The sequence below is a fragment of the Ambystoma mexicanum genome, chromosome 5p, assembly GCF_040938575.1.
Source record: "Ambystoma mexicanum isolate Mex_15411 chromosome 5p, UKY_AmexF1_1, whole genome shotgun sequence".
Taxonomy (NCBI): Eukaryota; Metazoa; Chordata; class Amphibia; order Caudata; family Ambystomatidae; genus Ambystoma; species Ambystoma mexicanum.
The window spans coordinates 527,558,647-527,581,892 of record NC_090930.1 but is presented as its reverse complement, the minus strand read 5'-3'; the positions used below and the strand labels follow the sequence as shown (position 1 = coordinate 527,581,892).

Below are 23,246 nucleotides of genomic sequence, written 5' to 3'. Positions count from 1 at the left end.
GTATTGTTTATTTTGCCTCTAGCGTTCCAAGCCTATTTACACACGTTTAACTAGTCGGTTGCTTCCATCTTGTCTCGCAGCAACGTTTCTTTACATTTTAACATTGTCTCTTCTCTGTGTCCATTACATTTATTTTCGTAGTTACTCGCTCTGGCGTGCTATCTTCGATAGCTGCTTTTGTTCATTCACGAGTCTGTTCAGGCCCTTGTGTCATTTCCACTGGCCTTCCACTAGGGCTCTTTGGGTCTCTTCATGGACCGTCTGTAGGTACTCTTCGCTTCGTATCAGTGGCTGGTACGGCTGTCTGATAGGGTATCGTGCTGCCCAGCGTTGTCTGGTTATGGGCGCCTCAACAGGTCTGGATCTTCTGATGTATACTGGGCAGAGTCCCAGTGCAGCTCTTTGTTGGTTCATTTGCTCCTCATACGTCACATACCTTGGCGAGTACGCTCCTGGTACCTCGAAATGAGGGGAAGGGGTGCAGGCCATGTCTGGGACCTCCTCTACAAAAGAATTTAGGTCTTTGTTTGAATTCTGTTAACATTGCACCATAATCCAAAATTACAGGATTGTTGTTTATGTGGAGCTTCAACGTGGTGGTAATCTGCTTCACATTGTGGGGCTTAGCGTATAACCTATTCCTGCCCTGTGTAAGGTTGAGGTTTCCAACCATTCTGTCCAAGACTCTTCCCTTCTGTGCCCATCTAGCTTCTAGCAATCTGTGATCGGTGTTCCCTAATGTGCTTATAAACCAATGACTTGATCCCCTTTGGGGGATGGCCGGAAACACAAATATAGTCAATGCAAGCCTTTGAATGGCCACAGACCCAGGTGTGATTCCCCGGGATCCATGCAAATGGCCATTCTGTCGATTAATTGGTGGTACTATCCTTATAGGATCTGGGATTGCCCCTTTAATCTATGCATTTAATATTCAAGTCACCACACAACATTATATATGGGCAATTTATTTCGACTCACACTTCATCAATCAAGGCCATAACACTGACAATAAACAGGTTGGCTCAATCGTTGCAGGAATCCAGTAAAGACAAAAAAATCGCCCCCGCTTTAGCAGTTGATGTGGATACGTCTTCGAATTCCAAAAATATTAATTGGACCCAAGAATTTGGCTTTACAGTTTTAATAACATTGATCCCTTTATCTGCCTTAGTTAATGTTAGGAGACCAGAATAGGGTCTTCCCCTCCCCCCTTTTCTGCCCAGGTTTAAGTAGAACCGAAAAGCCATCACAGAAGGGAGGAGACTGCAACCAGGTTTCCTGCAGGCACGGAATCCCAATGTCCGGTAGCTACTATTCTTTCTCATTAAATAAATGCACAAAACCGTGGGTATTCCAACTCGCCATCATGAAATTCCTCTCCTGGGCAACCCTCTCAGTCTATTTATTACCACACCCAGCTAGTCATAATGCAAGCCAAGACCAATCCTCAACCTTAGTTACATGGGGCTTGTGAAGCCCTCTTTCTTCTACCACTCTATCCCCCGGGACCCATTCACACATCCAAAGGTCACTTTCAATGGGCTAAAGTCGCCCACCAAGGTATTTCTGTAATTTCCAGACTTTTAAAGTAAGACAGAGTACAAAGGCAAGGATAAATCGGGAACTTTTTTCCCCAACGTCCACTCCTGAGGCACCCTCTCTTTTAATGGAGGTATTCCCTTGCCAGTAATGTTTGCAGCCAGCAACCCAACTGCATCGTCTTTTAAATCAAAACCCAAGGGTAGGAACGCAGCAGAAGCTTCTTCTAGGGCTGCCTTTATCAAATTTGATTTTAAATGCAACCTGACCCAGTCGGTTCTTGATTCCATAACAAATTCAACAACTGAGATATCGTCAGATTCTATATAATGGAGTTTAGGAATGTGATGTAACAAATCGATCAAATTTCTTCGCTGCCTTTGAAGAGACAGGTCCGCCTCTCTATCCAGTCTTGTCTGAACGTTCGTAGTGAATGACTCTAAAAAGATCAGTTTAGAGTGAATCATTGCCAAAAGGGTTTCCCGATTTTATAACTTTCTTTTAATGATTTGTACAGTTTTACAAATGGAGCCAGTGCAATAGAGACCGCAGACATTTAATTTGTTTGTAACTGGAAGAGCGATGAGGCTCACAGCTGATGATCCACTGTTCTTAAGTGTAGTGAATAGGTCGACTTAGATGACGGCGTCGAAGTCGTGGGAAAATAATTATTATACTGTGTCTCGTGCGCCCCTTTTGGCGAATCTGTTAAGGCCTGCTGTCTAGAATAAGAGAGTTGCGAGTCGCTCTGCTGATTTGTTGGTTTTCCACACTCCAAGTCAGATTCAATTAAAAGCATAGCTAAATTGCTGGACAATTCTGATGTTTCTCTCATGGTGTTAAAATTGCTCTCAGTTTCCCTTATTGCTGTTGAGCAGCTTGATTTGCTTATAGCATCTGTGACCCTCCCTTGCTGTGCAAGTGTTAACTTAATTGCCTCAATGTCTCTCCACAGCCGTGCCGCCAACACAGATGTAGGTTCCGTTCCTTTAATGGAGGCACGGGTAGCATTAATAGGAGTCTTCAACACATTTGCTTTAATAGGACATTTAACAATTTCATTTGATATCGTATCAATAAAGCAAGGAACCAGTCCCACAGAATCGCTTTCCCCTCTTGATCCCAGATGATCAATAGTCTGCCGCCCCGGGCCCTGCATTGGGGTGAGGGGAACTGCGTTGGCCGAGAGGGGGATTGAAAATGAGGCGCAAAATACAGAAGATGTGGGGGCTGGCACGAGAGGGTCTTCCAATGTTTGAACCCCCGCTGCCTAATTAGTAACAATAGAGTATATAAGTACATCCAGTGACAAGCCCACCACCTTCGCGGCCACCAAAGTCTCCACATCAGATAGTTCTTGGGACACGGTTTAAGCTCTACTTCTCAAAGCATTGGATAGGCAGTAGATCGGTGCACCAATCAACTTGGCACTTACTGGGGAATTTTTGTTTTTGTCCGGTGCAGACAAATCTCCTGTAGTCTCAAGCAGCTTAAGCTGACACAGAGTACGCGGGCCCCCAGCATCCATTTTCGCAACCAAAGTAGATGCCACGACTCTCCTGACACAAGAGCTGCATGCCTTCAGCCCGCCTTTGCGCTAACTGAGGCTGACTGAACTCTTTGTGCCAAACTCCATGCACCGGCGACGTGCCCGTGGCAGTATTTTGTAGCTGAGCAGGGCCTTAAAGGTACAAGGCACTCAATGTTAAACACTGTCAGGATAATGCACACAGTCAGTCTGATCACTACCAAGGTAAAGGCTGAATGAACTCTTTGTGCTGAATTCCACGAGCCTGCGCTACTCGCCCGGGGCAGTCTTTTGAAGCTGAGCAGGGCCTTAAAGGTACAAGGCACACAATGTCAAACGCAGGCAGGATAGTGCACACAGTCAGTCTGATCACTCCCAAGGCACATCTAACCACACTACAAACACATACATCTACGAAACGCATAGGACACTAGTTCCAAAAATGTACAATGTAACACATTGAAATTATTTATATTTTGAATTTGCCTACAAAACTTCACTATAAATTCTGAGCTGAACGTTTCATCTCTGGTTCAGTGTTGTTACACAGAATATCATTTGGAAGTCTTCAATTTGGTTCACTAAATTTAGTCAACCTTAATTCTACCTTTTGGTTTTGTAATGGCGTCCCTCTCATGCCCCTCTTCCCTACCCCATCCATCCACCCCCACTCACTACTCCCTTAACCCATACACATAATATTCGATTGCAACAAATCTCGGACTATCAAGGCATGCCTTCATCTCTACCCTTCGATACATTACAACTCAAATACTGACATCTAAAACATTGAGTCATCACATTCTTATCACTCACATCCATCACCCATTTATAGCATACACGCAACATTCTACTCACCTGACCATTAATTCTTGCATGCACTCAATGTTCTACTGACATGCACTCTCAATCAGATACAGAAGACACTACAGCGTCATTATGATCCTGCATATTAAATATCTTTCTTGCTCAGGAGTCATCAGCCCATTTAAAAATGGCTAGCATCACAAAGTAATTCTGAGGCATACTTTTTCAAAAGCCAATCATTTACTCATCGAATTTCATCTGCCCAGCTGTCTGCAGCAGAAGCGTTGCTAGGGTGTAGTTTAATGGGCTATATCCCCGGGTCTTTTGGTTGTAGCCCCGATAGAATCTCAGGGTCTACAACCAAAAGACTAGCTAGGCCCGAGGCCCGACATTAGTGTAGCCCCGCATCTTTTCCAGACCTAGCAACACCCCTGGTCGGCAGTCTAGTTTATCTAATTTGGTGACTTATCTTTGACACTCTACCTTCTAGTGGGCTGGACACGCTGGATTTGATTTCACTTGGCCAAAACGTTCTTGAAAAATTGGTTCTGCTCTTTTACATACCTTCTTGGTATTCCTATGTGCCATCAATTGGATGGCTTCACACTTGTTAATAAAGTAACACCTTGAATTATTTCTAATATAACCTACAGACATCCGTCTTTTAGAAATGTGCAATCTGTTGCTTATTTATTTTCCATGAATGCTCCCTGCAGGTCCCATATCGAAAGGTTAGAGCAAAGGCATGTATTTGGTGCCTGACAGTTCTGATAAACTGCAGATTGTCCCTTGAAGAAAACTATTTAGTGTTTAAGCCCCGCAAACCAGTCATCACATGAAGCAAATGCAGATAAAATATCCATTTCAATGCAGGGTCATTGCACAGTCTCATAAGCTCCTCCTGCAAAAATCATGAATGCAACAATCAAAGTGTGGGAGGCTAGCCTTGCTTGAAAGGGGGCATCAATGCATTCCTAGACATCAATATTAAGGGCTGATCACGTGACCCCTGACCCTAAAACCACCATCTTTGAAGGGTCTTTCCATCCTCAGAAGGGGCTTCAACTGGGTTGAGAGCAACACAGAGCACAGTACACCGTCACCAGTCCAGCTGCCTGCAGAGGTCATGGGACCTACAAAAACCAACCAGGGTCAATCCCCGACTGGTGACAAAGGTGCCATCTCTGAAGGGTCTTTCCATCTTCCAAAGGGGCTCCAGCTTGGCTGAGCGGAAAACTGTGCTGCGCACATCACCACTAGAGGCATTTATTCCAGCTGCTGAAGGCTGCCTGCAGAGGTCAGCGACCAACCAGAGTTTACAGGCATGGGATTAACAAGATTTATCGAGAAAGTCACTTAGGGGTGTCCTGCCCGGGTCAGGCCAGTTAAGGACAGAAGGAAATGTAGATTTTCCCCAGGGTGCTATTTTGCAGCCTCAATCTCCACTGGTAGTCCTCCACGGAGACCAGTCACACAAACAAGATGGTGGCATTAACATCATATATAAAGTCTTACTCACTTAGCAAACCCACACACCCCATACACATACTTTGAAGCACTCTCTCTGACTTAATTCCCTCCATCATACCCTACCTTTCTCCACCTCATTTACCACCACCACCACACAATCACAAGTTCCACAATGATTGGACTGTCTTAACAACTAACAACCACAGCTTCTCCTGCATCAGTATCTTCCTTGGTGACTTTAACCCCGGTAGTTCCAATTCAGACAGCAAGCCCATTCTAAAGAATATCCTCACTCCAATCAGCCCCTATGACCTCACACAACTCATCACCTACCCCACACACACAGCCAGCAATACCCTGGACTACATGGAAAATCAAAGCTAGGTGTAGTGGTCAGACCACTTTGCTATCCTCTTTATGCTCATTCTACTACACAAGATTCCCCCACTTGCCACACATCCCCTTCACCGCTCAGCCAGTCCAAACACTTTACTTACGCAGCATTAGCACCACTCATACCAACTATGTCCTCCCCACACAAAATCCAACCACTCACCTCAACAATTACAACACCGTTATCACACAGGCACTCGTCAAAATTCACCCCTCAAATCACAAAACCCCTGCAGCCACCACAATGGACCATGGTTCAACAGTTTCTTCCTTTCCATCAAGCAGGAATCCAGACACCTAGAAAGAGCCTGGCAAAATAATCCAAGACCCCTCGCCCCACACTCAAATACCACTTAAACACTTCTGCAACAAATACAAAACATCCATACACAATGCCATAGTCACCCATCAACTACAAGAACTCCAGCCCACCACCAATCGAGCAAAGAAAAATTCAGCATTGTTAATCCTACTCCAAACCACCATACACACCTTCCACACCCAATCCACTGCAGTATGCAACTCTCTCATGGACCACTTCAACTCCAAAATACACATCAGATAAGCCCTTGCCTCTGTTTTCCTACTAACAAACAATCCAAAACATGGGACACCTTCCACCGCATTGACAAAGACACCCTCATCACCCTTTGTCTCTCACATGGTACTATCCTCTGTGCACTCAAAATTTGACTAATCTCATCCCTCCTCAAAAAAACATCTCACAACCTCATATTCTGGACAATTACGGCACCATCACTATCCTGCCCTTTTCTGCCAGAATCTTGGGACGCTTCCTCAATCCCAAACTGCAACAAGAGACAATCTACTCAACCCCTTCCAATCTGGCTTTTGACCTGGACACAGCACTGAGACCACTACACCTCACATCCTCCATGACCTCCATAACATCACAGACAAAGGACACACTACTCGCCTTGAACTCTCTGCAGCCTTTGACACCACTGATCACACCATTCTACTCAACATACTACCCTACATGATGAAACTCTCACGCGCCATCTTCGAGTGATTCACCTCCTTCCTTGCTAACAGGACACACTTTGTCTCCATGGCCCTTTTCAATCTAACCCTACCCTGGTCAAGTATGCAGTCCTGCAAGGCTCCTCCCAGTCTTCATTCCACTTCAATCTATATGTTGAATCCCTTGGACAGACCCTTAGCAAACATAATGTCAATGTCCACCAATACTCAGATGACACACAAATATACTTCCATATCTCATCGCCTCAGAACTCCATCTCCTCAAAGGCTGTCTCTCCACCATCACCATTTGGATGGCCACCCACTTCCTCAAGATCAACCCTTCAAAAATGGAATACTGCCTCATCTGCCCCCCACCCGAGACAAAACCCTGTACTCACCCCCTGAATAAAAGAACTCACCATGGACAACCCACAAATATTCCTCTCCACATCTGTCAAATCCCTTGGCTTCTCCATAGACCGTTACCTTTCATTCACACACCACATAGCTGCCGTCATCACAACATGCAATCTACAACTATACAGCCTATGTCGGATAAGACACCTCCTTCCTCCAGATGACTTCTGCAATGCAGTCCAAGCCCTGGGCTCCTCAGCATCACCCTTGCCCCCCTGCACGCCACACAAAAACGCAGCAGACTCATCCTCCACCCAGCCAAACATTCACACATCACTCCATCTCTCACCCTGCCCACTGGCTCCCCTCCTGTACCCAAAAGAATTGCCTTCAAAGGACTCTGCATTGTTTTCGTAGCCATCTACCACAGAAACCCCTGGAGGACAGCTGGCGGTCCGGAGAGGACCCCTGCGCGACGGCCCGTGACTGGTTGGCCGCTGCGAGGGAAGCCCCCCCCGCATTCCAACGCGGCGGCTGAAACTCCCAGGGAGGAACAACGTAGCGGGACATCCTCCAGCGACAGGAGCCCCTAGACTAGCAGCACAGTCAAGCGGGTGACCTGAGGTGAGATGACCTGAGATACGCGGCTGGGAAACGACCAAGGCCGATAGCTACCTTCTCAGTGTTGAGGGCTCGGATCTCTCTTTCCCCACAGACAATCTTTTATAACAACTGGAATCCCGCGCCGAACTCTGCGCAACAACCACAACTTCTTCCGAGCCCTGGGGAGGCTTTAACTGCAGTCACGCACACCGCAACACGGAAGTAACACAGCAGGGGCAACGCGGCCACAAGTCCACCTTTGGTCCTCTCACTTACCCCCATGTGCGACTCCATATCATGGGCAAGGAAAGAAACAAGAGAAACATGACGCAAAGCACCATGGATCAATATGCCACAAGCACACAGACAACACCAAATGCGGAGGATCCGGGGACGACCCCCCCCTCCAATGGAAGAACCCCGTCCCTAAAGGACGTGATGACCGCAATCGCCAGTTCGCGCTCCTCAATGGAGCAAAAAATGGACACTATTTCTACCAAGGTTTCGTTCCTTTGCCACAACCTCCAAAAACTCTCATTCCGAATGGGAGAAGCAGAGCAGCGAATATCTAGCGTGGAAGACGACCTGGGCGGTGTGCACCAGCAGCTCACACAAACACTGAACCACCTGAAAACCCTGGAAGCCCGAGTGGAGGCGGGAGAGGGCAGGTCCCGACGCAATAACATTCGCATTTTAGGCCTGCCGGAGTGCACAGAGGGCCCCAGCATGGAACTCTTCCTGGAGGAATGGCTGGCAGATCTCTTTGCGCTGAAAACCTTCTCGAACTTTTTCTCGGTGGAACGTGCACATCATGTGCCCACGGGTCGTCCAACCCCGGGGCGCCTCCAAGGACAGTCATCGCGAAAATTGTTAATTACCTCGACAGAGACGCCATCCTACAGATGGCCAGAACACAAGGGACGGTGGTGTATAATGGATCCAGGATTGGCTTCTTCCCGGACTACACCCGAGAAGTTCAGAAGGCCAGACAGTCCTTTGAATACTTGAAAAGGAAACTTCACTCTATGAACGTGAAATATGGGCTGCTGTTCCCGGCACAGCTGAAGATCCAACATGAGGGCAAAACAGTCCACTTCACTGATCCACAGGAGGCATGGAGATGGGCGGAGACCCACATCGGAGGAGATTGGACCGGAGCCGATCGAGATCGCAGGGGAAGACCGAGACCGAGACCAGGGGAGGAAAGACCCGCCCGACAACCGATACTGGAGAATCAGAATTAACCTAATGGAGGCCCCAATCCCTAGCAACAGAGAGACTGGCTAAACGAAACAACGGATGGAAATATCAAAAAGAGCACACTGACTACCTTCCAGGCAGGCACCCGCGACAAACACCTTGTTTGGACAGTTTTCAGAAAGGGGTCACCGCCGCCTACGCACGAAGGACAGAGCGCAGTGTATGTTTCCATAATCAACGCACCATGCCATCTGCGAATGCCCACAACCACCCCACCCCCCCCCCCCCCCGACTCCAGACACTTGACCCAATGAGGAGTAGTAAGTTGGTGGAGAAGTAATAACAGTTTATAGCAAGTTGATCTGGCGACATAGTTCTTTAGCCCCAGTAGAGTTCGGGCGACATATACTTCATGTTGGGGAGGAGTATGGGGAGGAAGGATGGGGAGTTATTATATGTTAGGAATTTTCCGGGAAGGTACACAACCCTAATTTTCATCACACGACCGCGAAACATATCATGCCAAACACCCATGATCCCACCAGGCATGACCACGGTACTCTCACAGTCATATATATCACACACGCATCTGGCACAACAATTTGAATCCCTAGACAGAAATGGCTACACAACAACATAACGGCTTCACAGGGGGAGACGCGTATGTCCCAATGGTAGATACGGAACGTCACAGATCCCTAACGATCCTGACATGGAATGTAAATGGCAAGGGCTCAAGTATCAAGCGACAGCTTATAATGCAATTCCTAAACAGGCGTTCCCCTGACATTGCTCTCCTTATAAAGACACACCTAGCGGGCTCGACCTGCCGATTCTTCCGCAGGACTAACTATCGACTAGCTTATCACGCAGGGTACACAATGGGCTCCCGAGGTGTCCTGATCCTTCTACATAAACGGCTCCCCTTTGCACTGACGGCAGTGGAACTAGACCCCAGCGGCCGCTTCGTGCTACTCAGAGGCACACTGTGGGGGGAGGTGGTGGCTATTCTGGCGATATACTCCCCACCAGGGTTGGGAGAGGCTCTCTTGAGTGATATCATGGCGCAACAACAGCCTGATCTATGGATCATTGGGGGGGACTTTAATGATGTTATGTGTAATACACGGGACCGGACCCACATACGGAACCGGAACCCAAATAAACCCACAAGGCTAGCAATCTTCGTATCAGCTCTAGGCCTAAGTGACCTATGGAGAGAGCTCCATCCCACAGAGCGGGGCTTCTCCTTTCATTCGGGAGCCCACGCGTCCCTGTCCAGACTGGATTACTTTTTCCTTCTGACTCCCGAAGCGTATAGGGTAAAAGTGGCAGAATGCCTTCCCCGCGGCATATCTGACCATTCTCCCCTGGAGATACTGCTCCAGACAGACCCCTGCCTCCCAAGACATGGCGGCTAAATAACTATTATTTAGGCCTTCCAGAATTCATGTAGCACATTACCGAAAAATCCAACAAATTATTTGAAATTAACACAGATTCGGTAGAGGATCCGGTGATATTATGGGAAGCCCATAAAGCGGTTCTTAGAGGGGAAATAACGGCCTGGACGTGTAATAGAAGGAGGGAACACCATAGGAAAGCTGTGGAAGCAGAGGAAGCCGTAAGGGAATGGGAGAACAGATATGTCGCTAGCCCCACTTCTGATGCCCACCACTCCCTCGCGAAGGCCAGAGCAACCCTGCACAACACAGCACTAGATAACGCAAAGCAAGCACACAGGGAGTCAAGGACCAGAATCTATGAACACGGCGATAAAGCCGGCAAACTACTGGCCTGGCTGGAGCATCGAGAGGAGAGGCACAGACATGTCAGGCAGATCATAGTAGACCCTAGTGGACTAGCCCAAACAAACTCGGAAATAGCAGAGGCCTTCGCTAGTTTCTATGCCGCATTCTACGCCACCCCAACTTCACCAGTAGATCCGTCCCTGCTGGACGAGATCGTGCTCCCGCACCTCTCGGAGCAGCAGACAACATATCTGGACAGGGAACTGGACGAGGCCGAAATCATGGAGGCCATGTCACAGCTACAATCCGGGAAGAAACCAGGCCCAAACGGCTTACCGGCCGAGACCTGGAGGAAGCTGGGCAGCAAGCAGATGGCAGCCCCCACTGCAGGACTTATTCCTGGCAGCCAGAGGACAGGGCACCCTTCCATTGGACCTACGAAAGGCAACATTGTGGTCATTCCCAAACAAGGAAAGCCCCCTGACCGGTGCACATCATACAGGCCTATATCGCTTATTAACAGCGAAGCAAAGATCTTGGCCAAGGTACTGGCCAACAGACTTCAACAGGTTATACCCTCACTGGTGCATCTGGACCAGTGCGGCTTTATGCCGCAAAGATCGACCAGAATGAACCTACGCAGGTTGCATCTACTTCTGGAAAAAGCCCCGAGCATCGATGCGCCACTTGCTCTCTTAGCAATCGACTTTGGAAAAGCGTTCGACTCGGTGGTGTGGGAAAGCCTGTGGGCAACAATGAGGCGCATGGGCATTGGCAAGACCTTTCTCAACTGGGTTCAACTGCTGTACGTGGCGCCAATGGCTGCGGTAAGGGTAAATGGCTGGACCTCTAGGACTTTCCCACTGGGCAGAGGCATCCGACAGGGCTGTCTTCTGTCCCCCCCCTTCTACTCGCCCTAGCGATTGAACCACTTGCCCAATGGCTCCAACAGGTCACCACATGGTTGGGCTTTTGCTGGCCAGACGGACGGGAGGACAGGGTATCCCTATAAGCAGATGACCTGCTACTCTATCTCAACAACCCAGGCCATGCGTGCCCAATCATAACCCAAATGTTGATGACTTTTGGGGAATTCAGTGGACTCAGAGTTAACTGGGGGAAATCAGTCTTGTTCCCAGTGAAGGGTGACGACCTGGCAATCCTCCGGGGCATGCCATATCGGGTGGAAAGAGGAGGCTTCCGCTATCTGGGCATATGGGTATCAGGGACTCTCTCGGAATACGTAGCGCATAACCTGAACCCACTAATCGACCGCTTTGCCGGGGATGTACAGCACTGGATGCTCCTTCCTCTCACTCTCATGGGCAGATCGGCTCTCGTCAAAATGATAGCGTTCCCACGCTTCCTTTATGTACTCCAGAATGCCCCACTAGCCATACCAAACGCGGAATTTAATCGGGTAGAACGCCTAGTCAGGAAACTGATATGGAAGGGCGGGCAGCCTCAAATAGCATTGACCACGTTACAACGATCCATCTGGGAGTGGGGCATAGGACTTCCACACCTCAGGTCCTACTACTGGGCCTGTCAAACGTAGTCAATGACCTCCTGCATGGAGACCCCGAACGACCACACATTAGAGCGGAGGAGCCCATAATCCAAGGCAGCCCACCACTGGAAACACCATACTAGACCATAACCAGACCCCCCGCACAAACGATGTCTACCCATATCGCGATGATCTGGAGGCAGGCACACACCCACATAGGCTGGGGGAACAGGATCACTATGGCACAACCACTATGGCATAACCATGGATTGAAGGAGGTACGGAAGCTGACTGCATGGACCCGGTGGATGGAGGTGGGGATTACCACAATAGGAGACATTATTGCGGATGGTTCCATCCTTCCATTCGAAACCCTGCAGCAGAGGTTCGGAATATCTGACACAGAACATTACCACTACCTGCAATTGACTCACGCCATTAATGCACATGGGCAAGAGCTTGACGACATACCAGATTACACACCTCTGGAACGCAACTTACTACCACAACACATCCCCGAAAAAGTCACCACCATTCTATACAAGGCGATTAACGTGTTTGCCACTCCGGATCTGGCCAGTCTTAAAAATAAATGGGAGGGAGACGTGGGGCCCATTGAACCAGAGGACTGGATCCAAATATTGATGCACCCACGCGAAATCGCAATAGACTCCAGAATAAGACTGGCACAACTTAAGATACTTCACAGGGTGTACTACCCCCGAGGGGCCCTATTTGGCTGGGGAGGGCAGAGGACCCTAATTGTCTGAAATGTCGGAGGGAGGAGGGCACTTTCATCCACCTCCTCTAGGAATGTCCTTAAATCTAATTTTTTTGGGCGCAATGTTGTCAACTGTTAACGAGAACCCTGGGGCGCACAATAATCCCACAACCTGCTATAATGTTACTAGGGGCCCCAGATGAGGATATTTCGGATAAATGGGAGGGTTTCTTTCTCTCCAATGCAATGGGCCTGATAAAATGCGATATAGCACAGAAATGGGGGGGCCCCGGAAAGCCCATCAGTGACCCAATGGTCAAATGAAAAGGACATATGTGCAGCGACAGAGCATAGAATCTATACAGCATGGGGATGCCCGGCCAAAGCCAGCAATGTCTGGGGAAAGTGGGAAAACCAAGTGGTATAGACCTCGCCAGTAAAATAGGAAAACAAACGGACATAACAATTATACGGGACATGGTGAGGAATGCAGATTCCGAAAGTAAAGTGCAAAGCGGCAAGACAGGAACGGAGTGATGAACCAACCCGGGAGTTGGGGGAGGGGGGTTGTGGGGGGGGATTTGTTGATGTTCTGTATGTATGTTTAAAAAACCAATAAAATGTGTTATAAAAAAAAAACACCTCACGCACACAAACACCAGACAATCTAGCCAGCATCCCCTACACATTGCACTCTGAAAACTAGCATGAACACAAAAACAAGCATTAACACACTGGACACCAAGCGCATGGAAGATCCTACCTCTTCACATCCACACCACACCTTCCATCAATTTTCAGAAAGAGCCTCGAACCATAGATGTTTACCACCCATAACCCCCCACAACCTCCCCTGCTACCACTTGTTTATCGTGTTCTTTCCATCCTATCCTGAAAACATTCAGTACTTCTCTTTCACCTCCCAAGTTTTCAACGTTTCACCCTTGTAAGGTGCTCCGCGACCCTATGGGTACCGCCCACGCTGAACAAAAATTGTAATAAATAACATTAAAAATGTCATAAACTGGCAATGGTGTGAGTTATTTGGGCATGTGATGGTAAGGACTGGCAAAAGCGTGATGGCAACAACTGGGAATTGTGCGAGTATTGGCATATGGAAATTCCTTAACAAATAGCTACACAAAAGTTGTCCAAATCAAGTAAGTCAGCCAGCGAGTGACAGGGAAGTGAATACATGTGTTTATTCTTAGAGTACTAGGTTTTAAATGGCGATTAATACGGAACACGGTTCAAGAGTTTACTGCATTAATCCATTTGTCTAAGAGTAGTAGGTAAGGGAACCATGATACAATGTTTGTTTTGCTTTCTCATACTGAAAAGGGTACATTGTAAAGGCTGCTGCAATGCTTGATCGCTGTGTTTTTCTTAATGAGTGCCCATTTGGATGTGTGGGTTATGCAATGCCTGTTTCAGATAATAAGTATCTTATTTATTTTGTGACAGGAATTCTTTACCACATCTTAAAGAACTGCTTACTTCTTTCAGGAATGAATGCATCTGCTGGAGGAAACGGCTGCTCAAAGAAGTTCACATGAAAATACTTTTGAGCATTATTGTTTATTTCTCCTATTTTTCATTTTCAAAGGTTCAGTCCAAGTGTTTGCGGGCTAAAGATTCACTGCAGAGGACAGCTTGATAGAACAACGTGTTTTTTGCGAGTCGTCTAATTTTTATATGCACCATGACGTATATATCAGAGAAGCAGCCACATCTTGTCCAAGCAGTGACAGGAGCTGAAGAGAAATGGCTTAACAGACAGATTAGCAGGATGGTTTCAGGGGTGTCAGACTCACAGGTCTACATCTGTAGTAGAAGGCTGTGGCACAGGGTGTAATACATACATTGGCAGTGCTTTCTCACAGAATCCAATATCCCCATGTAATGTTATGGCCAAATTTGCAAAGTGTACTCATTGGCCAAGAACAGACCGCACATACGTTATAATTATGTTATGTACTGTTTGGTCAAGAAGAATTAAGCTTTATGTTGTTCATGCCCAAACCACATTATACATATATTCCAATAATAATGGAGTCCAACTCTGAGTAAAAGACTCTATGCTCTTGGCACTCTTAGCTCCAATAGTTCGCATCTGCCATGGATATGATCAACATAGGTGTACACAACTAGACACAAGTAGCACAGGCTGGGAGAGATCTATGAAGATCAGAGCAACACTTTGATGGCTTTCACTTCCTCCTATTGATACAGGTTTCGAATTCTAGAAAATATAGACAAAGGGGGCGACAAGTGAAAGCTAGGACAAGGAGAATTTGTTTGTAATTTGGGTCTGTGGTAAATTGGAAGATTACAGAGGGGTGTGTAAATATGTCCTTACGTTTTCAACCCTTCTGTGTACTAGCTGTAGGTCTTTAGTGATGTGGCAGGGATGTGAACAACGGGTGTGTTGGTTCCATTGCATTGGGCTGTTTGTACCTGGAAAGGTTATAGCTGGGAATCTGTAACGTCCGTTCAAATACACTGTCGGCCACTCTTATAGACTGTTATAGTCCACTAAATTCTGATGTACAGCCATCATGTTTTTTTAAAACTTGATTTAGTATCAGAATTTGTTCTGGTCTGTTTTTGTTTTTGTAATTTTTTATGGAGGGGCATTCCTTGGTCAAGTTAAAATAGCTGTTGTGGTTATTCCTATTCTGATGAAATCATTTGACACAATGCTGTAGATTTGGCCATATAAGGAATGTTTTATCTATTTGATAGAGGGGTGTCTGCAGATTTAATTGTTGCTTCTTTAGGAGGAACATAGCATGACATATTTGTGCGGCATTGAGTGTGCACTTTGTCTTTAACCCCAACCCCTTTCTGCAACTTAAACGTATGTGAGGGTGTGTCTCATAAGGCAAGTGCGGCTGCTTCCTAGGCATTTGCATTACATTTGGCCTTTCTGGTAGGTTCTTTGGTATTGTGCTGTCTATTTGAGGCCTCTCGGTGTATGGGTCACTAGCATCCACATTGGTCAAAATATAATTGGGAGGCAGTTGACCTAATGCCGATGTGAAAGGTTTCTTTGGAAAACATTGGCTGTTGTATGAAACTATCTGGGTTGAATCAAGTTTTTATTGTTCGATTCAATAATCCTGAAATGTGTTGTGCAATGGTGTTTAACCTGGAAATAATGGCATGCCTAAGAGATTTAGTTTTGCGTCTATTAGACAGCAGAGCTCATGTGATTTTCCTGGAGTTCATATCTGTACCATGGATTGGGTGAACCGTTTCCAGCCACCTCCTGTCAAGGGTCTAATTATTTATTTCAGTTCTTTTTGTCCTCAGTGGTAGAGTCCTGGGAAAACTCCCTGTACTAGTTTGCAACCTGAAGCTCTCATTACTGTACTTCTGTTTTCTAACCTCTTGTGTCTTGAACACTGCAGCACTTCTGTGCACATCTGGCTCTATTGTGATTTCATTGTATATAGTTTACTTAGGCTTCTTCTGTGGTTATGAGATTGAAGTTTACGTTTTCGTTTTCTTGGATTGCTCATCTAGCAACCTCCTCCATTGTGGAGATACTGTTTGTGTAAGTGCCAGGGCATATGGTGCATCCACCTTGCTTAGGGAAGCCCATTGCTCACTAGTGAAGTTGCATGTAAGCTGTAGGAAGAGAGAGAGAGAGAGAGATTATTGCAGGCAAAGGTACAGTCAATTCGTGTTACTATAGTTCATTGTCCTAAGAATTCCCATCAAAACAACCTGCATGCACAATTGATTGCTGAAACCGGTGATTAAAAAATGTTCTCTCATCAAGTTACTCACAGAATATGCCTTTCAGTCTACTGACAGCAACGAAAGACTGATCCTGTGCTCTTACTCATCTGGCTTTAATTCGACAGATACAAATTCTAACATATATAAAGAAGAGATTTTGAAAAGAAAAGACAAACTTGCTGTGTTTAGCTATTTTGTGTATGTCCTCTGACTAGCCGTATTTGGACTGGACTTTTAGGAAATCAAAAATAGATGTAAAGTTAAAGTGCTATTACCTTATTGCTGTGCCTTGTATTTTGTGCCTCTTGAAATTTTAATTTAAGAAAAAATTTCAAGATCGTGGTGAAAGGTTTATTTTTTTAACGGAGAGCTATATAGCAAAATAGATGATAACTAGAACTTTGTCATGTGGTTTTTATTAAAAACAAAATGTAGAAGAAATATAATGCATTATTTCATATATATTTTATTAATACACTTTTTTAAATGTTTGGGGTACCGTAAATATAGATTTATAGTAATTAAAATACGACTAGCTTTGCCTTATGAGGTCTCTTTGGCACTGCATTAAAGAGAGAGGGTTATTTTTGCTATATTTCTCCGAGCAGCTTTGTTTTGTAAAGGCTTGTAATGTATTCTAAAAAATACAGACCACTCCTATGTCTGAATTGGTATATGGTATTCTGTATTTGCTGTGGTTTCCGATAGCCTTGCAATAAATATGTATCGTTGTTTCTTAAAATAAAATTGCATTCTTTGTATGTTTTATTTTCTATATTTTATGAAGGGAAATGGACGATCAGCAGGCACACTACACTATCAGCTATGAACAAGTCTTCGCTTACAGAAAACTGGCATAGCCCATTATTATTCACATTCCAAATTGTCCTTTTATGTGTTTTTTTTTTTTTTTGTAAAACTACAGTTTAATACATGTATCAAACTTTTGTTACAAGAGTTTCCCACTTTGGCTGTTATGCACCAAGTAAAGCTAAGTTGACGTTGTCGTTTCCACTTCCTTTATTTCTTTATCCTTTTTCCTCGCGCATAATGAGGTCTTGTCTCGTGTCCTCAGGTTTGATCTGTGGTCAGGATTGCGTCTAGGAAGTTTATTATACTGCATGTGAGTTTGATGTTTTGCCCGGCCGCAACTGTTTCCCACCACTCATCTGCGTCATATAAAATGGGTTTGTAGGAGTGCAGGTGTAGTTCTCGGGTAATGGTAAGCTCTGTACAGGATGTTATTAGATGTTTTAGTGATTCCACTTCGCCAGAGTTGCAAAACCTGCATTTATCTGAGGGAGTGACTTTAGATCGACGTTGACATAATGATTCTCTGTTGTTCAGAACATTTAGTCTGAATTTCAGGAATTGATTCCTGTGGTAACGAGATGGACACGTTGTGAGATACTTCGGGGGGGAGTGTAATTTCAGCATACTCGTCAAGTCTGGGAGAGTGGCTTTCCGAGTTACACGAAGCTCGTGAGTTGATATCCAGTCCCAGGTTTCGAGTTTTTTTTTTGCGTGCTGAGGTCGATTGATCAGCTCGTCTATAGAGATGTTGGCGGCTTCCATGATGGTTTTTATTTTAAGCTTCCATGTTTGAAGTATGTTTGATTGTGAGTATTCGGACTCCTTTGCAAAAATACCATATGCTGGAATTTGTGAACCAAGTAGTATTTTCCTCATAAATGATAGGGATTGCCATAGTATTGTCATGTAGAGAGAGTTCTGCGTCAATTTGTATCTCAGAGCTACAGTTGAAATATATTTTGGAAGACTCAGAGCTCGTCTCCAGAACCTCCCTTCGAGTTGTTGCCACAGGGAATGCTCGATGTTCCAGCCTGTCGCCCCACCAAAAGTTATGGTGGGGATAAATTTCTGCAGGTAGAATGTTAGTAATGGGGCTATTGAAAATTTTCCAAAATCTTTGTTGATTTTGGCTCCTTGGCGACCTAATTTGTCTGCTCTTTCTAGAAGATCGCTTCTCCATGCAGATTCACAGATGGAATTGTTAACCAGGATGCCCAGGTATCTAATAGATGATACGATGTTTAATTCTGCTTTTTCAATTACCCATTTAAAGTTGTTATCTTTTCTCGATAAACTTTTGCCAATACACATGATCTTTGTTTTGTCTGTATTTAGTTGCAGGTCGTTGGCCTCTAAGTACTTGTTCAAACTAAGTAATAGATCTTGTAGGCCAATCTGAGTTAGGTCGATCAACACGATGTCGTCGGCATATACGAGACATTTAATGGAGGATCCGTTTATTTTTGGAGAGAAACAGTGAACAGTTTCAAGCCAGTGCGGTAAGTCAGAAATGAAAAGTTTGAATAGTTCAGCAGCAAGGGGACAACCTTGCTTGACCCCTTTATGCGTGGGAATCGGCTCTGTGAGTGTACCTTGAGAGTTCACCTTCACTTGTATTGTTGTATTAGTGTGCAACGCTATAAGGGGGTCAAGAAGTTGTGCTGGGCAGTTCCACCCTCGTAATTTAGACCAAAGTTTGCCGCGGTTTATTGCATCAAACGCTTGTCTGAGGTCGACAAATGCAAAAAAGATTTTTCTTTTCGCTTTTAGGGCTTCTAGTTTTAAAATGGATAACAGGGTGAGGTTTACATCAACACCGACTTGTTCGACGAAACCTGTTTGTCGACAGTCTGTTTGTTTTTCTTTGGCAGCCCAAGCCGTCAGTTTCAAGCGAAGAAACGATCCGAATATTTTCCCCATCGTGTCCAGCAGGGCAATAGGCCGATAATTCGAAGGCTCATCTCGACTTCCTTTCTTATAGATTGGTACCACTATGGCCTTGGCCCATGATGCAGGCGTTTTTCTAGACTTTGAAATTTGTCGAAATAGAGTTTCCATAAATTTGGCCCAATGATGTTTGTATTTTTTTAATGTAATGTTGGAGATGTGATCAGGTCCGGCTGCACTTGAGTTCTTTAGGTTTCCAATTGCTAGTGCCAGGTCTTCCTGTGAGGGTGTTATTTCCCAGGCTTTGGAGGAGGCAGAGAAAAAGTCTTGGGTGTCTTGGAGCGGCTGTTCATATGCCTTTGTAAAATAGTCGACCCACTTCGCGCTAGGAATTTCATTTGGCATGTTTGGGTTGGTTTTTGTAATTCCTTTATTTAGTATAGCCCATATGTTACGAGAATTTTTGGTGATTATTAATTTTAACATAATTTCAGCTCTGTCTTGTTCGATGATCGCAGAGTGAGATTTAAGCCAGTTTCTATAGGCCTGGCGACGCGTTTTTATCTCCTTTTGTATGTCATTTGATCGTGTTTGGACTTTCTTATCAGCCGTATGTCTTTCCTTAATGATTTTTTTGCTGCAGCTATTTTATTGCTGTAAAGATGTTTTGTAGTGTTGCCATAGAATCTTAAATTTGAGTGTTTTGGCAGGAACGCGGCCAGCAGGGGAACATATTCAACATCATTGGAATCATCAAGGTCGGAGACTAGTTTCAGGAGTTTCGGGCCGTTGGTTTTAAGCCGATTTCCAGCAGCGTTTATCGACAGAGGTATTTCATAAGTCTCAGACAGAAAAGGGGTCTCGTGATGTAATAATAAACATAGCATGTCGTGGTCACTAGCGGACTTCGGGATTACCTCGAGTGATTCCACCCTTTCGAATATATTTCGAGAGGCCCAAATATAGTCCAGGGTTTTCCTGCATTGGAGTCGCTTCCAGGTTGTGTTGCAGGGTTGGTCGCCTTTTGTGTTTCCGTTGACCATCTGACAGTTTCGTGAGGCAAGTGCTCGAGACCACAATTTGCCTCGTTCAGATACTTCGGCTTCAGGTATGGGGTTGTTCTCCATGTTGTGAGGATTGAATTGAAACCAGCTGCAGTTCAAGTCACCGCATATAATTACCAATAGGTCAGTAAAATTAAGGAAGGCATCGTCAATTAGAGTTGTGACTGAAACAATAAAGTTTGTGGTGGAGATCTTTGCTGGATTCCAATAGCTGTTGATTACAAGTAAATGGCTGTGGGTCTTTGGAATTTTCGTGTCACATCGGATAATCGTTCCTTGCACAAAGGGATTCGGATTTATTGTAACAATTGGGGTCATCCAGTTATAGATTTTAACCAGGGTTAGTAGGCCTGAGAAAGGGCGGCCTTTGGAGTTTTTTTTCGCAGGGTTCAAAAAAATACTGAATCCGTCTTTAGTTGGTGCTTCGCGAAGCCATGTTTCTTGGAGGCAGATCATGAAAACCTCATCTGAAGGTTCTACAAAATCATTGAACAGGTGCATAAAACCACGGGTATTCCAGGAGATCAGACAGAGCTGTGTCTGTGTTGCTCATTGTCAGTGGTTTTGGTCGTTTCTTCTGCTGACTTCTTGTCTGCCTCCATCGTTTCTTGTTTTGAGAACCAGCTCTTGTCGAGATCTAAATGGAAGCGATAATGATTTCCGTAAGGGCGTTCTTTTGTTTTTACACGTATACACCATCTATTTACCTATTGCAGAAGGCCTTCACCTAGTTTGCATGTCTTGGACTGTTTCAAATGGTAAACTTAGTCATTTCGTTTCCATTTATTTATAATTAATTTACTGTTCAAATTATTTTTTGCCTAGAATCTTTTTCTTTCTATAAAATCTGTTTTGCGGATTTTTACCAGTAAATATAGTCTTCTGTTGCGAGTAATTTCACACTGACCAGAATGACACTGACACCATGAGACCACCTCTTCTGTAGAGGCATCAATATACCATATTCATAGGGGGTAGCAGAAGTGAAATGACACATTTCACTCCTCTCCCTCCTGATTTTACATGAAGTGGCATCAAAGGAAGACCCATCACAGGACCTTGGATTCAGGTAATGGGTAACATTGCAGGAGGAAACACACGCAGGAGGCATGCACCGAAAGTAAGACGGGAGCCAAATCCTCCCAGGAGATACCGGTTATCAACCCCACTTCCATGGAGTTCCCTACCTTTGGATACATTGCCCTCTTTTAGCCACATTCCAGAAGGTCTTGCTGTTTGGGGGAGCGACGTGATTTTACTACAGGAAACATGGCTAGTTAATTCACCGGAAATTGAGGGTTTCAACTTGGTAATACAGCCAGCAAAAAGTAAAGCTAAGGGAAGACTGATGGTGGGTCTACTAATAGCCTGTATACGGGTTTTGTTTAAAGAAATAACAATTATCTCCTGTAAACAGGAAGGAATTCTTGTAGTGAAGGCAGTCTCTCCCTCAAACGGCTCATCATCAAAAATATCATAATCAGAAACCTATATTGGAACCCTGCTAGGGAAAAACTGCTGAAATATCTTGATTCGATCTCAGCTGTTCTTAGTGAAGTCAAGTCATCTCTTCCTGAGGCATTCATTGCTGCAGCAGGGGACTTAAATTCACAATGCATTCGAATTAACCATAAAAGTGCTGAGGGAATATGGAAGGATATCAGAGCAAATGGTAGAAGGTGGTTAAGCTTCTTTGACGACTGGGACCTAAAGCTTTTGAATTGTTCAATAGAAGGAGATGTCCCTCCCGCCACTACATGGGGAAGAGGGAACACAGAATCAACTTTGGACTACATCTTTTTGTCTGCAAATTGGTTCGGGAAATGTACAAACTTCTCAATTAAGAAGGAGGGGTACTAGTGATCATAAGCGATTGGAAACCCAAATAAGCTGGCACACCAATAACACAATAGAGGTATGGGACAACCCAGAGGTAGTTAATACCCAGAAAAACCATCAAGTTAAATATCACAATGACAGTGAAGCAATGCTGCATGCCTTGAGCAACAATTCTGTGTGCAATTCTGGTCACTCATTAATAACCTTAAAACTGACCAGAAGGTTGCTCAAACAAATAATGTATCAGAGTTAAGTTGGCTGAATTACTTTGGAGAAAAATATCAAAAACCACGAGGTCTTTAAAGGGGTTGGAGGAAAATGGGGGCTAAATTTTGATAAGGGAGACACTCTAGATTTCATTAACAAATCTTCATCTAAATGAGCCGGACCGAACGGCCTCACCTATCAAGTGACCCTTTGGACACAGATCCTCTATACTCTATTCAGGGGAATTGTTGACAAAAGATCGATTCCCCCTTCTTGGAAGTCGGCAATTATAGTGCCGATCTTCAAGAAGGGGGATCGTAAAAATCCAGTCAGCTACAGGCCAATCACGTTATTAGACGTAGAGAGCAAACTGTTCACCAGTCTCGTATTAAGAGAACTTGAAACCTGGGCAAAAGAGAGCAAAATACTTCCCAAACAACAGACCGGTTTCAAAAGAGGCCACTCAACATCATTGAACAGCATAATACTTGCCTCCTTCACAAACAAAGATAACAACAATCCAGGTAGACTTTATGGAGCATTAATTGATTTGACGAGTGCATTCGATTTGGTCAATCGTGATAGGCTTTGGTCTAAGCTGGAGCAGAAAGGGGCACCAAAAGCATTGATGAATGTTTTTGTAAGTCTTCATGAAGGTAACACAGCCAGAGTCAGACTTAATCTAGAAGGCCATCTATCAGAGTATACAAACGTAAACAGGGGAGTCAGACAAGGCTGCATGGTGGCGCCATTTCTCTTTAAATTCTACCTGCAAGATTTCGGTCAGGCAATAGATTCCTCTTCATTGGCAAGGAGAAAG

At 45.1% G+C, this 23,246-nt stretch overlaps 1 protein-coding gene across 3 annotated transcripts in view; it reads left to right on the top strand.

The window, feature by feature from the left end:
- The window catches only part of POF1B (POF1B actin binding protein), a 464,150-nt gene extending 446,787 nt beyond the window's left edge, over nucleotides 1–17,363 (top strand). For 2 of the 3 annotated variants that reach the window (XM_069612934.1, XM_069612932.1), the window contains exon 17: nucleotides 14,334–17,363. In XM_069612934.1, coding sequence (XP_069469035.1) covers nucleotides 14,334–14,354 — 21 coding nt within the window. In that variant the 3' untranslated portion in view covers nucleotides 14,355–17,363. The remainder of the gene's footprint in view (nucleotides 1–14,333) is intronic. The other variant, XM_069612933.1, reaches the window with a different exon arrangement.
- The last annotated feature ends 5,883 nt before the right edge of the window (nucleotides 17,364–23,246 follow it).